At 48.0% G+C, this 12741-nt stretch overlaps 1 protein-coding gene across 13 annotated transcripts in view; it reads left to right on the top strand.

The window, feature by feature from the left end:
- KYAT1 (kynurenine aminotransferase 1) overlaps positions 1-12741 on the top strand; it is a 32906-nt gene that overhangs the window by 15744 nt on the left and 4421 nt on the right. For 2 of the 13 annotated variants that reach the window (XM_068980772.1, XM_068980764.1), the window contains exons 2-7: positions 1098-1211; positions 4214-4414; positions 6752-6840; positions 8997-9147; positions 12398-12547; positions 12628-12714. In XM_068980772.1, the coding sequence (XP_068836873.1) occupies positions 4319-4414; positions 6752-6840; positions 8997-9147; positions 12398-12547; positions 12628-12714 (573 nt within the window). In that variant the 5' untranslated portion in view covers positions 1098-1211; positions 4214-4318. Of the gene's footprint in view, positions 1-1097; positions 1212-4213; positions 4415-5909; positions 5957-6038; positions 6841-8996; positions 9148-12397; positions 12548-12627; positions 12715-12741 lie in introns of those variants that run through there. The other 11 variants (XM_068980825.1, XM_068980817.1, XM_068980851.1 and 8 more) reach the window with 9 other exon arrangements.

Genomic DNA, 12741 nt, shown 5'->3' on the forward strand with positions numbered 1-12741 from the left:
CGGGTGGTTCTAAATATAAAGAGAAACTTTTTCTCTCATCGTTCTGGAGGCTGGAAGTCCAAAATCAAGGTGTTATCGGGGCCATGCTTTCTCTGTCGGCTCCAGAGGAGAATCCGGTCCATGCTTTTCTGTTAGCTTCTGTGCTGTCAGGAGTCCTGGGTGTTCCTTGGCTCGGAGACACATTAATCTCTGCCTCACCCACTCCAGTGTCTTGCCTGGAGAATCCCAGGGACGGGGAAGCCTGGTGGGCTGCCGTCTGTGGGGTCCCACAGAGTCAGACACGACTGATGCGACTTAGCAGCAGCAGCAGCGGCGGCTGTCTTCACATGACCTTTCTCCTGTGTGTCTGCATTCTTTTCTCTTCTTACAAGGAAACAAACTGTACTGGCAACGGTCACTCTGATCCATTGAGACCTCATCCTAAATTTTTCGAATATTTGTTTATTTACTATTATTACTATTTTTTGGAGAAAGGAATGGCAACCCACTCCAGTATTCTTGCCTGGAGAATCCCACGGACAGAGGAGCCTGGAGGGCTACAGTCCATGGGGTCACAAAGAGTCAGACATGACTGAAGTGACTTAGCATACATGCATTGCTGTTTTTGTCTGGGCCAGCGTTAGTTGCAGCGCGCGGGACCTTTAGTTGCCGCACGTGGGATCTAGTTCCCTGACCAAGGAACAAACCTGGGCCCCCTGCAGCCCAGACTCTTAGCCACTGGATCACCAGGGGAAGTCCCTCGTCTTAAATCTGTTACACCTTCAAAGATCCTGTTTCCAAATAAGGCCACATTCGCAGGTTGTTGTTTAGTCGCTCAGTTGTGTCCAACTCTCTGCGACCCCATGGACCAACCCCAAGATCCCCAGGGGATCTTCCCGACCCAGGGATTGAACTTGCATCTCCAGCATGTCTCTCGCATTGCAGGCAGGTTCTTTACCCCTGAGCCACTGGGGAAATATTCACAGGTTACCAGAGGTTAGGACTTGGACATATCCTTTCGAAGGACATGATCCGAGCCATAACACACACCTTCGCGTTGGTCAGGAAATACTTGCTGGATAGTAATGGTGACAGTGTCTGTGGGCATCTCTTGACAGGCCTGGTCCACGCTGTGGTCTCAGCGCTTTGCCAGGACCTGGTCAGAGAAGATGCTCCGGAGAAGCTGATGACTGAGTGAGGACCAGAGGAGGACGTGCCCCACCTTGGGGCAGGTGACGAGTTTTCTGGGCTCTGAAATGCTTTGAAAGACCTTGGAGGAACAGGCTGGATTGGGAGCGGAGTTTAGAAGGGACTAGGCTAGGGAGTTGCCTAGTTTAGGCCAGACTTTCTTTCCCTCTTTCTCTTTTTCGGCTGCGCTGGATCTTAGTTGTGGCACATGGGAAAAGATCTGTGTGGCATGTGGGATCTAGGTCCCTGACCAGGGATCAAACCCGGGCCCCCTGCATTGGGAGCGGGGAGTCTTAGCCACTGGACCACCAGGAACGTCCCATAGGCCAGATTTATTTCTTATAAGCAAGGGCCGACAACCATCCACTTCCTAGAATCTTCCAGTGTGGGCAAGCCTGAGCATTTATATCCATGACTGGGTTATGAATTACTCTCCTTTTATTTCTCCTCTATAGTAAAGTTAGAGGGTCACACTGATAGTTATGAAATGCTGTGAACAGGTAGATTATATTGGACTTCCAGTTTGCAGTCCTGTGTGCAAGGAGCTTGGAAGTTATCACACTGTCCTTGTGAATAAAAAGCTGAGCCAACATAAAAATTAACAGCTTTTCTTAGATTCATCAGAGAAGTGAGGCCACAACGCAAACTGCCGCCTCGGGTATGTGAATGTGTCATCTAAGGCTGCTTTCCCAAAGCAGCAGCAGACTTGAGAAGCTGCGACAAAGACTGTCTGCCCTGCAAAGCCTAAAGTATTTGCTCTGACCCAAGGCAGAATATGTTTGCTGGTGCTGATATAAGATAAGGAAACTTAACAGACAGGAATGATGAGTGTGGCTGGGCGAGAGCAAGCGAGAGAAACGGTGGTAGGAAATGACCTGGGCCCTCATCTCTGATCTAATATGGCGTCGTAGTATATGCTCGTAGGATACGGTAGAAACTTTGGGTTTTATTCTTAATATGAGGACTTTTAAAAGAAAGAAAGGAAACTGAAGTCGCTCAGTCACGTCCGACTCTTTGTGACCCCATGGACTGTAGCCTACAAGGTTCCTCCGTCCATGGGATTTTCCAGGCAAGAATACTGGAGTGGGTTGCCATTTCCTCCTCCAGAAGATCTTCCTGACCCAGGGATTGAGCTCGGGTCTTCCACATGTAGGCAAATGCTTTACTGTCTGAGCCACCAGGAAAGTCCAGGTCTTAGTTGAGGCATAAGGGATCTAGTTCCCTGACCAGGGATGGAACCCTGGTCCCCTGCATTGGGAGTGTGAGGTCTTAGCCACTGGACCACCAGGGAAATCCCAGTGTACAAGTTTTTGTATGGACATATTTTTGTTTTTCATTTCTCTTGGGTATATACCTAGGAGCGGAATTGCTAGGTCATATGCTAACTCTATGTTTAACATTTTGAGAAACTTCTAGACTGTTTTCCACATCCGCTGCAGCATTTTACATTCCCAGAAGCAATATACAAGGCTTCCAATTTCCCACCATCCTTGAAACACTTGTAATTATCTGTCTTGTTATAGCCATTCTAGTGGGTGTGAAGTTGTGTCTTAGTGTACCATTTACCTAATGACTAACGATCTTGAGGATCTTTTCATGTGCTTGCTAGCAATTTATACCTCTTTGGAGAGATTCAGATTTATACTTTGCAAATACTTTCTCCTATGTGGGTTTTTTCATTTTCTTGATGGTATCTTTTGAGACACAAAAGTTTTTAATTTTGGTGAAGTCTAAATCCATTTTTTCTTTCATTGCTTGTGTTGTGATATATAAAAGCTGCTATATATGGTCTTCTAATGCAAGGTCAAAAACTTTACTCCTGTTTTCTTCAAGGAGGATTATAGTTTTAACCCTGACTTTTAGGTCTATGATGCACTTTGAGTTAATTATTTTTTATAAGGTAGGAGTCCAGTTTCATTCTTCTGCATGGGGATATCCAGATGTTTCAACACCAATTTGTTGAAAAGATTGTTCTGTCTTCATTGAATTTTCTTTTCTTTTTTTGCTCGGGGGTTGCATAACTAGTTAGCATGCCCGAGTCTCCTTCGTTATCGGAATTAACCAGACAAATCACTTTACCAACTAAGAACGGCCATGCACCACCACCCACAGAATCGAGAAAGAGCTATCAGTCTGTCAGTCCTGTCCCTCTTTGAATTTTCTTGGCCCCCTTGTCAAACAGCAGTTGATCAAATAGCAGTATACTTTTGGGCTCTCAATCCTATTCCCTCGATTTATATGTCCATCCTTATGGCAGTACCACACTGTTTTTTGGGTTCCCTTAGCTTTTTAGTAAGTTTTGAAATTGTGCAGTGTGTCCTTCAATGATTTTCTTCTTTTTTAAGCATTCACGTTTTAATTTATGTTTGTTGAATCTTTTTTTTTTTCCCCCTTGGCAGCACTGCAAGGCTTGTGGGTTCTTAGTTCCCTGACCTGGGATGGAACCCGGGCCCTGGCAGTGAAAGCACCGAGTCCTAACCACTGGATCGCCAGGGAATTCCTGAATCTCTTTTAAGGCCTGATCAGCTTCAGATTGGTTTTAGCACAGAAATAGTCTACAGGTGGTATGTGTGTTTCCAGAGTCAGGACGTGATGTAGGCCTGGCTCTGTGATGTTAGAAGCCATCCGTAGTCTTCACCTGGATCATTTTTAACTAGAGGTGATTTACATTTTGAGGGCTTCCTGCATAGCTCAGTCGGTAAAGCATCTGCCTGCATTGCGGGAGACCTGGGTTCAATTCCTGGGTCGGGAAGATCCCCTGGAGAAGGAAATGGCAACCCATTCCAGTATTCTTGCCTGGAGAATTCCATGGACAGAGGAGCCTGGCGGGCTGCAGTTTGTGGGCTCGAAAGAGTTGGACACAACTTAGCACTATCTTTTTCTCTCTTTTTCTTAGCATTTTGAAAGGTTACTGTGGTTGCTGGGGTGGGGGGTGGTCCCAGGGTTTCAAGGACTGAAGGATAGTCGTGGGACAAAACACTTGTTGCCGCGCCTGGTGCAGAGCGACCACTCGATAAATACCAGCCCTTATTGTTCTTGTTATTAGAGCTGGGCGGGGGGACCAAGTCCTGGGCCCGGAGCCATTTTTCCGGCCAGGGTGTTCTCCCTTCTCTGCCCTTGGAGGGGACGTCGCCCCACGGCTCTGGGAGGCATGTTCAGGAATGCGGCGGCCATCTGTTTGCACCTGGTGGGGCCCCTCTGGGGAAAGAAGTCTGGAGCTTCGCTCACCCGGTGTTTGCACCAGACTGTAAGTGCTCTCGCTGCCCAACCTCCCCCCCCCGCCCCCAGCTCTGCTGCTCGCATGGCCTGGGGCTCCTGGGATCTGGCTTGGTCCTGGCTTCAAAGCTGTGCGTGAGCCTCCTCTTTCAGGAAGCCTTCTCTGACTGCAGCCTGGGTGTGGGCCCCTCCCTTGCCCCTGCTTCTGATCTAGCTTATAGCTCTGCATCCTTGGTGCTGCAGCCTCCCCATCGGCCCCTAGCCCAGCCCAGTGTTTGGTACACAGTAGGTGCTTCATAAATGTTGGCTGAATAAATGCATTATGCATAAACTCAAGAACAGGCACTGGTTCCTCCCTTATCCAAGTCGTGTGTGATGTACGCAAAGGTCACTCCATTGAGCACCTCGAGTTTCCCCCCTTTTTCATCTCCTCCCTGAACTCATTCAGCTCGGTTCATCTTTGTTCTCTCTCTGTCCCCCTGTACCCCTCTACTCCTTCAGCCATCTCAACCCCCCTCAAACTCCCTCACTCCAACCTCTACTCACCTGTCCACCACAGCCCCAACTCATCTTCACTTTATTTCCTTAACGTGATGCATACCCAATTCGAAAGCAAGTCCTTACATCCTTGAACCCATAATGACATCAATATTAAGATACATTGTTATTTTAGGGACTAGTAAGGGAGGAGGAAATTGCCTATTAAATTCATTCTATAGGTTCTAAGATACATCTGAAAGTGCAGTGTGCAAAAATACACATTTCAGAATCAAATGTGATATGATCTCCATACAAAAAGACTTGGAAACATAGAAAAGCACACCCATAATTCAATCACCTACAATTCCACCACTCAGAGGGAACCTTTGTTAACGTGTTACTACGTTTCCTTCTAAACTTTTTTTCCATTCACACATTACCATAAAAAATGTATATATACAAGCATATGCAAGGGTATTTTTTAAAACATAATCATACCATACATTCATTTTGTCGCCTGTTTTATTGATATCAGTACAGCACATTTATAAACATTCCTCTAAAATGTAATCTACTCCCATATTTTTAATCATAAAAATAAAACATTTATTTTAGAAAATGTGAAAAAAAGAAAATTGTTAAGGAAGAGAAGGAAAAATGTCTGTTTACTCACCAAATAATCACTGCCGTCTAACATTTTGGGGATCACACAATTTCCCTGGCAAAGATTATGCTATCGTTTCTACTATTTTGATACATGCTGAGTGCCAGCCCTGGCAAGAGGTATTAGGGCCTGGTGAAAGGACAGGGCCGCCAATGTTAGCAAAGTACCCACTGGGTGCGAGGCTCCACGCTGGGCTCTCTCTGAACCATTCACATCGCCAGGACTCCCAGGCGATGGAAAAGCCTGGCCGGTGTACAGACGGTCCCCACACCCTTCTCCAGGCCCAGGGCCAGGTGCTAGGAGCCCTGCTGTTGCTGTCGTCCTGACCCAGAGGCCTGTGCAGCTCCTCTTCTGACCCTGGGCAAGGCCCCAAATCTCTTTGAGCCTCAGTGTCCTCATCTTTAGATGAGGATTATCCTGACCCCTCTGGTAAGCATGCTGTGAGGACGCAGGCTGTGAAGCACAGTGGGTTCAGCTATACAGCCGGTGGCTTCACCACCTGCCAGCCCCCTGAGACTCCAACACACAGGGACCAGGAGGCTCCGAGGGACCACGAAGCCCATGCCCCTATTACACTGATGGGGAGACTGAGGCCAGGAGGAACTAACGCACTTGCGCAATATCACCCAGCCACAACGGACTGAGGACCTGAGCCTGATGGTCCCCGGGCCAGGCCAGTGTCTGCACACCTGTGGGTGAAGGGGAAGCTGGCCTGGAAGGAACCCAGGGAAGGGGAGGGGTGGTCCCCTGAGCCCCTGAAAGACTGAGCAAGTAGCCCCTTTGCCCGAGTCCGAACATGGCCTCATCTCAAACAGGCCTGAGTCTATCTGTCATGTGACCTCGAACGCAACTGCCTCCCACTCCTCCCTGCATTTCCTCATCTGTAAAATGGGTCAGGTCAGGGGGTTCCGGGAAGTTTATGGAAGAGTTCAGCAAGAAGCTGCTGCCATCACAGTCACCCTATTCCGCTCTCCTGCTTCCTGCTGCTCCTCCTCCCCAGCCCCTCCTGAGTCAAATTTTAACCTGATGGAATTCAGTCTATGTCCCAAGATGTGCGGAGTCCGGGCTGGCAGGTGGGCAAGTCCAGGCTGGTGGCGCGGGGAGGACCCAGGCGCTGAGAGGCTGGAGGAGCCCTGCCCTTCTCCTCCTCCCGGAGGCTGTGGTCACAGAGCGGTTGCTTCCTGGGGCGAGCCCAGGCTGACTCTCCATTTGCTCTGTCTCCAGCTGACTCCCTGCTTGCTCTGTTGTCTCCAGCTCACCATGGCTAAACGGCTGCAGGCTCGAAGGCTGGACGGGATCGACCAGAACCCGTGGTGAGCCAGGCAGGACTGGGGAGGATGGTGGTGGGGGTCCCCTGGCTCAAGGATAGCAGGGCTGGCGGTCCCTGGGTTGGCAGGGACTCCGTGGTACCCAAGACGGCTGCATACTCGGACCGGGAGGTTTGCAGCCTCAGCCCTTGAGAAGTGAGACCCCCCCAGCCACCTGCTTAGGTTTGAGTCTCAGCCTCACCCTGCTTGGCTGTGGCATTTGGGGCCGGTGACTCACCTGCTCTGAGCCTCCGGTTCCAGCTAGGAAATGGAGATACTTCTGTCTCCCCTGAAGGGCCTTGGGAGGGTGAGATGAAATACTGTGTGAGCCATGGGCACTACCCAGGCACTGGGCTGAGGGCTTGCCGGGGGCCGGGGTGGGGAGGTGTGGTCTTTCATTTCACACTTAGTAGAGAACAAGATAAGCTAAAGAATATAAGAAGGTAAGACATGGGCAGCTCCTCACCGACACGTGCAGAGCTTAACATCTTTTCTGAGTTGACTCATTCTACGTGTGAAAAACGTACGTGCCTGCTGTCACTAGTGATGCAATGGATGCAACTGAAGATGTGTAAGAAAGACTGAATGCCCTTCCTTCTTCTTCCCCCTTCTCCAACCCCTGCTCCCAGCCCACTCCCCCTTTGGCCAAGAGCACAGAGCCACCTCTGTACATAAAAAAGATATCATTGGCTGTTGTTTTTATCCAAAAGAGGACCATCTTTTTCTTTCAAACTCCCCTCCTGTACTGCATTTTGTGATTTGCAAAAATCTTCCACCTCCATCTTCTCCTCTGATGCTCCCTGTTGTTTGGGATACGGGAGCCAGGCCCAAAGGCCCTATGGTGTCCGGCTGCTCTCCAGGTTGAGCCCCCTGGGTCCTGCTCCTCAGGCTGCCCCCTCTGTCCTCTCTGTGAGGCAGGTGGGCAGGCCTGTGGCCCATTTTGCAGATAAGGTCAAGTCCAGCCCAGAGGAAGGAAATGACTGGCGGGGAGAGGCAGCTAGAGTCTTTCCTGACTCACAGAGTCAGCAGACTCTTGAACCTTTCATACCCATTCTACAGAACGGAGGACTGAGGCCAGGAGAAGCCAAGTCTCAGGCAGAGTCAGGGCAGGGCTGGCCTGGGAGGACTGCACAGAGCAGGGGAGCGTGCTAGGAGAGATGAGGGCCATGAGAGGCCCCAGGTTCCTGCGGACCCCCGGGTGGCGGCGTGAGGATCTGGCTCCATTGTCCCAGCCACCATGGAACACCCATCATCTGACTTTGCATCTCAGCTCTGCTTTAGCCACTAGTGTGGCTCTGGGCAGGTCATGGGTCTCTCTGAGCCTCAGCAACTTCGTGTCTTCAGAGACCTTGTGAAGCTCTGGAGAGAAGAATAACTGATTTTAGACATATTTATTGTTAGGCAAATTCATTGCCACCACACCTGACTGCTCTGCCCCCTGTCAACCTGGAGCCATGTGCCAGCCTTTTTATCTAGCTTCTCAGCCTCTCTGCCAGCTTCCCTAAAGAGGTGGCCAGCAGGCAGGCCCAGAAGAAAGGTGGCAGGGGGCCAGAGGCGGCAGATGGTAGGGCTGGTGGGACTACAGTCTGTTCAGAGTAATTCTCCAGGGCCCGATTGTTGCTTCAAACAGAGGTGGACTCAAAAGCCAACTGGGAAAAGCTAATTGGGAGCCATCGGGCAAGTACCCTGAATCCCACCTTCTCCATCCCCATTGCGACTGAGGAGCAGAACTTGCCTCATAGACTAACAGAGGCGATATGAGCAAATGTTTCAAAGTGTGGCATTGACAGATGCATGAATAGGTCATGAAATCCATTTAGGGGTGCTCAGCAAGTATTTGTAAAGACCAGAGTAGGACAGGATGGGAAAGACTGCCGTGGATCCCACTGGAAGGAGAACGTGGAGTCCCTGTTTGTCCCTCCAGAGTTTGGGATGTAAAAGTGTTTTCTTACTGTGGATCGTGATGGAAAGTTGCAGAGGCCCTGGGCTGAGACATGTGACCAGCATGTGACCAGTTATGACCGTAAACAGATCAGGATGGGTGCTAATTATCCAGTTTTTCTAGAGTAAGCCCAACTGCCTTGCTCACCCTGCCCTGGAATGGAGCAGAAATCCAGGTTGGGGTGGAGGGTTCTGCTACCCACTCTCTGTTTGTTGCCCAGGGTGGAATTTGTCAAACTGGCCAGCGAGGAGGCTGATGTTGTAAACTTGGGCCAAGGCTTCCCAGACTTCTCACCCCCAGAGTTTGCCGTGGAAGCCTTTCAGCATGCCACCAGCGGGGACTTCATGCTTAACCAGTACACGAAGGCATTTGTGAGTCTCCCAGCCCCTCTGGGGGCCCCCAGACACGGGCCTCTGCAGAGGTCCCAGGGGAGGAAGGGGCAGCTCTTTCTGGAGAGCAGGCCAATCTAGATGTTAGGGTTCACGGGGCAGAGCCCTTGAAATTCAATCCCGCCACGGTTCAGTGTTCATGACTGTCTCCTTTGTTACAGGCCCTGGGACAGTTCATGGCCTGGGGGAAAGGCAGATTTAAAAAACAAAACAAAACCTGAGCTGGGAGATCGTGGTCTAGTGGGAAAAGCAGACCAAACAACAGAAGCAGAGATCAAAGGTGGTTGATATGCTGCAATGGAGGAGCTTGGGATCCTTGGGAGCATGAAGGAGGGAATGAAACCTGAGAGGTCAGGGAAGGCTTCCTGAAGGAGGTGACGCATAAAACTCATGGAAGATAGTTGTTTTTGTTTTTGTTTTTTTTTTGACTCTAAATCCAAAGTTTGTCTGTGAAGAACCACGGAGTAAATATTTGCCAGCCCTGGAGCAGGTTCTTAAACGTTGGTGTGCATCTCACAGTCTGGGGGAAAGTTTCTTCCACTCCCACCACCCAGAGTCTAGCACTGCCAACAGTGTGCTACTTTGCTGAGTGTTTAGACTTTTGAACTTTTAACTTTTAAAAATGTTTATATAAACACACACATATATCCACATGTGAGATTTGTGTGGCTTTCTGTTATTATTTTTTTTTTTTGAAATATAAAGTTGACTCTCTGCATCATGTGGCCAAAGTATTGGAGCTTCAGCTTGATTTACAACGTTGTGTTAATTTCTGGTGCTCAGCAAAGTGATTCAGTTATAATATACATATATCCCCATTTTAAAATGTTCTTTCCCATTATAGTTTATCATAGGGTATTGAATATAGTTCTCTGTGCTATACAGTAGAACCTTGTTTTTTTGGGTTTTCTGGCTGTGCCACTCAGTAGATGGGATTTTAGTTCACCTACAGTGAAAGCACAGGGTCCCAACCACTGGATCTTAAGGGAAGGCCAATATTGTTTATCGTATGAGTCCATTTGTGTTAAAAAACCACAAATCTTTTTCTAGAAACATAAACCCACCAAAATTGAATCAAGAACAAACAGATGATTTGAACAGATCTATCACTACACGTGAAATAGAGTCTGTAATTTAAAAACTCCCTACAAACGAAAGTCTGAGACCAGATGGCTTCACAGACTGATTCTGCCAAATATACAAAGAAGAACTTATATCGATCATTCCCAAACTCTTCCACAAAATTGAAGAGGAAATACTCCCAAAGACTTTCTATGAAGCCATCATCATCGTGATACCAAAACTAGACAGCACCAAATGAGAAAATTACAGGGCAATGTTTTGACAAACACAGATGCAACAATTTTCAACAAATATTAGCAAACCAAATTCAACAACATGTAAAAAAGATTGTGCGCCACATCCCAGGTTCACAAGGATCGTTCAGCATAAGCAAATCAGGGTGATTCACCAAATAAACAAAAGACAAAAACCACAAGGCTATCTCAAAAGATGTAAAAGAGCATTGGATGAAATTCAACATCCATTCATGATAAAAACTCTTACCCAAGTGGTAATAGAGGAAACATATCTCAACATAACAAAAGCTATCTGTGACAAACCCACAGCCAATATAATACTCAACAGTGAAAAGCTGAAAGCCTTCCCACTAAAATCTGAAACAAGACAAGGATGCCCACTCTCACCTCTTCTACTCAAGATAGTATTAGAAGTCCTAGCCACAGCAATCAGATAAGAAAAAGAAACAAAAGGTATCCAAATTGGAAGGAAAGAGACAAAACTGTCACTATATGCAGAGGATATCATACTATATATAGAAAACCCTAAAGACTCAGCACAAAACTACTAGAACTGATAAGCCAATTCAACATTATATATACAATGTTATGGAACTTGTTTATTTCATTAAATAGTATGATAGGGGCAACTTTCCAAGTCAAAATAGCCTTATTTTTTGATGACTGCATAGTATTCCACTGACTAGAGGTGCCATAATTTATTTACCCAGCCCTGCACTGATGGTCTGGTTTGGCTATCTCACTATTAAGCAATGCCACAGTGAATATTTTGTGTGTACACATAAGTGAGCATTTATCTAAAATCACAAGAAGTAAAACCAGATAATCAAAGGGAGTAAGCCTTTTAGCCTATGATGGACATCATCAAATTGCCCTCCAGTAAGACTTACATTCCCATCAATAGTCTGGTCTCAGAGCTGGCAGGAAAGTCCATTCTTTTACTATCAATATTGAACATCAGCAATTTTTCTTTTCATGACTGCCCTCATTATTTCATTTGGCTATGTGTATTTGTTTTATTGCTTCACAAACTTCTCTTAGTTTTCTAACTTTGCTCATGGAATATTTTGATGTATAGACAATTTTCATGTTCATGCAGTCAAATCTGGTTTGGTAAATCATTTAATTAAGTTCCAGACCTTAGGTTTCAGTCCCTCGGCTTACCCTGGAATGTGTTATAAGTCTCCTCAGCAAACAAGCATATAGATCCAATACTCCTCTCAAAGTGAGGGGTTTCCAAAGCTGCGCCATAAACCCTCAGTCCTGCACTGCAACTGCCATGACCTTGGGCAAGTCATTTCCTTTCTCTGAGTCTCTTTTTCCACCTGTTAAATGATGGGAATCAAGTAATGTCTCTCTTGCAAGGCTGCCAAGAGGCTCAGATGGCACAAAAGTCCTTCTTAAACTTCAAGAAAGTGAAAGTGGCTCAGTCATGTCCGACTCTTTGCGACCCCACGGACTGTACAGTCCATGGAATTCTCCAGGGCAGAATACTGGAGTGGGTAGCCTTTCCATTCTCCAGGGGATCTTCCCAACCCAGGAATGGAACCCAGGTCTCCTGCATTGCAGGCGGATTCTTTACCAGCTGAGTCTCAAGGGAAGTCCCTTAAACTCTCTTAAACTTAAAGGGAGATGTTTAAAGCTTGGAGTTGTTGCTATTTTGAGGGTTCTATTGGACTATCGTTCATGAAGGCGTACACTCTGGTTCCCCATCAATCCCAGCCCTGGGTGGTGGGCCTGGCACAGAGCAGGCTTCATGGCAAGGGGTGGTGGCGGAGGTGAAAGAACCCACCCCACAGAAGCTGACTTGACCCCCAGGTTTGCTGCTGAAAGATGCTAGAATTGCAGAGAGTGTCTGAACAGGAGGGTGGGCCCAGGCTGAGCCAGGCGCCTGACCCGTGCTGTCCTGGCAGGGTTACCCACCCCTGACGAAGATTCTGGCCAGTTTCTTTGGGAAGTTGCTGGAACGGGAGATAGACCCACTCAAGAACGTGCTGGTAACCGTGGGTGCCTACGGGGCCCTGTTCACAGCCTTCCAGGCCCTGGTGGATGAAGGAGATGAGGTGAATGGGCAAAGCCCGGGCTGGGTAGGGGTGAAGGGTCCGGGTGGTGCCAGCCCCAGCTCATCTGACCTTTGTACTAGGTTATCATCGTCGAGCCTTTTTTTGACTGTTATGAGCCCATGACATTGATGGCAGGGGGTCGCCCTGTGTTTGTGTCCCTGAAGCCGGTGAGGATGCTGGTTGGGGTGTGGGTG

This window comes from Capricornis sumatraensis, chromosome 1, assembly GCF_032405125.1.
Source record: "Capricornis sumatraensis isolate serow.1 chromosome 1, serow.2, whole genome shotgun sequence".
Taxonomy (NCBI): domain Eukaryota; kingdom Metazoa; phylum Chordata; class Mammalia; order Artiodactyla; family Bovidae; genus Capricornis; species Capricornis sumatraensis.